Source organism: Montipora foliosa, chromosome 3, assembly GCF_036669935.1.
Source record: "Montipora foliosa isolate CH-2021 chromosome 3, ASM3666993v2, whole genome shotgun sequence".
NCBI classification, from domain to species: Eukaryota; Metazoa; Cnidaria; class Anthozoa; order Scleractinia; family Acroporidae; genus Montipora; species Montipora foliosa.
In genome coordinates, this window is record NC_090871.1 from 53,158,893 (window position 1) to 53,163,892 (window position 5,000).

The window sequence follows — 5,000 nt, forward strand, 5'->3', positions numbered from 1 at the left end:
CCGGAGTTTGAGTAGCCAATCAGCGCGCGAGTTCAACGCTATCCACTGTTCTAGTATATACTAATGGCTAATATTGACCTGATGAAAGATGATAATCAACCGATCAAATAGCTTGCTTGCTTTTGGTGTTTGCATGATCAACCAATCAAATACTTTGCTACACTTGCTGCATATGTCGGAGTGGTAGCCAGTCAGAATCCTTGTTCGTGTAGTGTCTTTGCGTCATCCACCCACTGAATGCGGCAATGGATGCAGCAATGGATCCGGCAGGCATTTTTTGCAGGTTGCAGGTTGAAATTTCATTATAACTGGAAAACCACTGGCACTGAAAAGAAAGGTAAAGCGATAGACTTGCCGTGACTGTTACATGAAAAGGTAACCTTACGCCAAAAAACTTTTCTTTAGGCCTAATTAGGCCTAAGGTTAGCCATTCATGTAACAGTCACGGCAAGTCTATCGCTTTACCTTTCTTTTTAGTGCCAGCGGTTTTCCAGTTATAATGAAATTTCAACCTGCAACCTGCAACCTGCAAAAAATATTGGGATCTTCTTGATGATTTCACAAACGTATGCTGAGGGCGTTGATGTTCCTTGACAAGCTGTAGCTTTGATGAAGGTTTGTGTCTTATATGTAATTTAATGCATAAACTTAACACTGACACCGATCCCGCTTCGCAAAAGATTCAGCCATGTACATGTAGCCGAGTATCCGGCAGATTTTAGCTGGTTAGTTTGCATTTTTGTAATGTATTGATAACCTTTTAACCGGAAATAACTCTAGTTTTCAAACCGGAAATCTATAGAAATCGCAGGCTTACTTAGACTCATGGGAAATGTGAAACCATGCTCTTTTATGTGTCATGGCATGCGAGTGAAGTAAAGTTTACTGTTGTGTTTAGTTCAATCTGTGTGATTCGTTGGCCATCGGTACGCAATCTTTACATTGGCGACGAGGATTCGATTCGTTTTGTGAGGTAGGGGATATTTTAGGCGTCATTTGCGTAGAGGATCTGAGTATTTTGTCAGGAGGATAATGACAAGCATTGCACCTTCGAATTCGAGTACACCTTCGACAACACAAACTCAGCCAGTTGCTGCGTTTGTTCCTCTTCTTGATGTGGCCAGTCTTCCCCCCTTCAACCCGAAGGAAGACCCGAACACTCTCGCCGTTCGTTGGAAGTTGTGGAAGCGCTCATTTAATTTGTATTTGGTGGCTAAAGGGATAACGAAGGATGAACAGAAAACCGCGTTGCTGTTACATATCGGAGGATTGAACTTGCAGGAACTCTACTATACGTTAGTGCCCGGAACGGATATCGTATCTTTCGCTGAGAGTATGGTGTTGCTGGATGGTGTTTTTTCGCCCCAGTTGAATGTTCCGTTCGAAAGGCATCAGTTTAGACAAATGGAGCAAACTTCGGGTGAGTCTGTTGATCAGTTCGTTTGTCGGCTGCGACAGAAAGCGATCACCTGCGAGTTTGAAAAAGTTGAAGAAGCGATAAGGGATCAGCTTATTGAGAGGTGCAGGGACTCCAGACTCCGCCGTAAGTTCCTGGAAAAATCAAACGCAACCCTGAAGGATTTGCAAGACCTAGCTCGTGTACATGAGGCAGTAAATATGCAGGTCAAGGTCATGGATCAGTTAAGCTTGTCAGGCCAGGTGAATGCTGTCTCGTTCGGCAGACCTCAAAATACGGGGAAAGGTACAGGGACCGCTCAAGGCAGAGGTAGAGGAAATAAGTCTGGTAAACATTCTGGTGGTTGTCAGGGTCCAAAGGTGATGAGATGTTTCCGTTGTAATTACAGTGACCACATCGCACGTGATCGGAATTGTCTAGCTCGCAACCAAAAGTGTAATTCGTGTGGGGAGGTTGGACATTTTGCTATTTGTTGCAAAACGAAGGAACGCAAAGCTCCTTCTCAAGATTCTGAGAAAAGGAAAGCCTCCGGGGGCAGAGCATATCAAGTGTCAGAAAATTCAGCTACTGGTGCCCAAAATTACGATTCGTTTGCAGTGGGAGCTGGTGAGTTTGCAGGTGGTAGTGAAGTTGATTTGAAGGTTGGAGGAGTTGTGTTACCTGCAGTACTTATTGATTCAGGCGCTTCGTGCAATGTGATTGATCAGACGACCTGGGAAGCAATGAAGAAAGAGAGTGTACAGTGTGATTCCAAGAAATCAAGCAAAAAGTTGTTTGCTTATGGTCAAAAGGAGCCTATTCAAGTGATTGGAACATTTGTGTCTGAAATTGTGTGTGGGGCCAATGGCAAGACGTGTGTTGATGAATTCACAGTTGTTAAGGGTCCAGGCAGATCTCTACTGGGAAAGAACACAGCGGAGAAATTGGAAGTGTTGAGGTTTGGTCCCATGAAAGACGAAATATGTTCGTTAATGACAGAGGGCAATGGTGCTGATATTCGTGAGAAGTACGCAGAAGTTTTCACAGAGGTTGAGAAGCTGAGGGATTTCCAGCTGAAGCTTCATGTAAGAGATGATGTCACACCTGTCGCACAACCGGTACGGAGGCTACCATTTGGACTGAGAAGCAAGGTTGACGAGAAGTTGGACGAGTTGTTAGCCAGGGACATCATCGAAGAGGTGTCACACAAACCTACTGTATGGATGTCGCCATTGGTTGTGGTCCCAAAGGCAGACGGTGATATCCGGATTTGTGTGGACATGCGCAGGGCGAATATGGCAATAGAGAGGAAGAGACACCCCATCCCCACGCTTGAGGAAGTGTTATATGATCTTAATGGTTCAACTGTGTTCTCAAAACTTGATCTGAAATGGGGTTTCACCAAGTGGAACTGGATGAAAAATCGCTCGATATTACAACATTTGTTACACACCGTGGCTTGTACCGATACAAACGTTTGATGTTTGGAATAACATCAGCGCCTGAAAAGTACCAGAAAATAGTTGCTGATGTTTTGCAGGGGTGTAAGGGTGTGGCTAACTTGGCAGATGATCTGATTGTACATGGTTGTGGTATTGAAGAGCACGACAGGAATTTGCATACTGTTTTAAAGCGGTTGGGAGAAAAAGGATTAACTCTGAATGGAACGAAATGTCAGTTTCGCCTTCCCAAGCTAACCTTTTACGGTCATGATCTGAGCAGCGAAGGTGTTACGCCCAGTGAAGAGAAAGTCGCTGCTATTATGAATGCAAGTCCTCCGCAAGATGCTTTACAGGTCAGATCATTCGTTCAGCTGGTGCAGTATTCTGCAAAATTTCTCCCCCACTTCGCGCAAGAAGCAGAGCCGTTTAGAAGTCTCCTGAGGAAGAATGAGCCTTTCGTTTGGGGTGAAGCACAGGAAAGGTCGTTTCAGAAGTTAAAAGAGCTTGCTGCAGGGGCCAGCACACTTGCATACTTCAGAGGGGACTGCAATACACGAATCATTGCCGATGCTGGCCCACACGGTTTGGGTGCGGTGTTGACTCAACTTCAAGATGGGGAGTGGCGAGCAATCTCGTATGCATCCAGGAACCTCACTGAAGTAGAGCGAAGGTAGAGCCAGACGGAAAAAGAGGCATTAGCCCTGGTATGGGCCTGTGAAAGGTTTAACATTTATGTATACAGACGCCAGTTTGAACTAGAAACCGACCACAAACCGCTTGAGTGCATTTTTGGCAGGCTCTCTAAACCATCGGCGCGTATAGAACGATGGGTTCTAAGGTTACAGGGTTACGATTACAAGGTCGTTTACCGACCCGGAAAAGCAAACATTGCTGACTCACTTTCGAGGCCTAATCAAGTCAACCCCAAAGACACAAGCGGAGAGGAGATTGAATTTGTTATGGCAGTCGCTCAAGGAAGCCTACCAGTGGCACTCTCGGCTAAACAAGTGGAAGAAGTGTCTGAGAGCGATCCAGAGATGGTTAGCCTGAGACAGTACATTTTAAGTAGAGACTGGTCTCAATGTAGGATGTCTGCGTATTTGTGTGTCAGGAACGAGCTATGCGTGTTAGGAACACTTGTCTTACGTGGCACTCAAATTGTCATACCGGAGTCTCTAAGGGGAGAGGTCCTACGTCTTGCTCATGAGGGTCACCAGGGCATCGTAAAGATGAAGGCACGCCTCAGAACAAAGGTCTGGTGGCCAAAAATGGACTTGGACGCCGAACGAGTCTGCAAGTCTTGTCATGGATGTCAGGTTGTAGGGGAGTTACTGCCTCCAGAGCCAATGAAAAGAGTGGAACCACCTACCGGTCCTTGGCAGGATATAGCCATAGACTTGATGGGTCCTCTTCCGACGGGAGAAAGTTTGTTGGTAGTCGTGGACTATTTCAGCAGATTCTATGAGGTGGAAATCATGCGTTCGACCACGTCCAAGAAAGTGGTAGATGTACTGGCACAGATACTTTCAAGATATGGATATCCCTTTACTCTCAAGTCCGACAATGGTCCTCAGTTTTGCTGCGAGGAGTTTAAGACGTTCCTCTCAGACCACGGAATAGAACACCGGACATCTCCTCCGCTGTGGCCGCAGGCCAATGGGCACGTCGAGAGACAGAATAGCACGCTTCTAAAGGCTTTGAAAGTGGCTCACGTTGAAGGAAAAGAGTGGCGGGGAGAACTTAATAAGTTTCTGCTCGCGTACAGGAGCACACCACAAGTAAGCACAGGAGTTACTCCTGCTTTCCTCATGTTCGGTAGAGAATTGAAAACTAAATTTCCAGAGTTGAAGAGAGCTGATAACCTGTTGAATGAGGGTGTAAGAGACAATGATTGGAATCACAAGTTGATCCACAAGGCATATGCTGACAACAGACGAGGTGCTGTAGAAAATCCTGTGATGCCTGGAGACCAAGTTTTACTAAAGAACACGAAAACATCTGGTAAGCTTGAAGCAAATTTTGAGAGTAAACCATACACAGTGCAAACTAAGGAAGGCCGTGAGGTGACTGTTCGGTCGAAAGAGGGCGTGGAATACAGGCGGAACAGTTTTTTTGTTAAACGTTACAACCCACCAGAGGATACACAGGAGTTAACAGAAAAT

The 5,000-nt window shown here is 45.7% G+C and overlaps 2 protein-coding genes across 2 annotated transcripts in view; both read left to right on the forward strand.

Moving 5' to 3' along the window:
- Positions 1-542: 542 nt before the first annotated feature.
- Positions 543-5,000, forward strand: part of LOC137997662 (uncharacterized) — a 119,096-nt gene continuing 114,638 nt past the window's right edge. Inside the window, exon 1 of the mRNA XM_068843777.1 lies at positions 543-615. The gene's annotated coding sequence lies outside the window, so the exon portion shown is untranslated. The remainder of the gene's footprint in view (positions 616-5,000) is intronic.
- Positions 1,033-2,877, forward strand: LOC137996111 (uncharacterized). The gene has a single exon (XM_068841539.1). It carries the CDS (start codon positions 1,033-1,035, stop codon positions 2,875-2,877), a length of 1,845 nt encoding a protein of 614 aa, XP_068697640.1.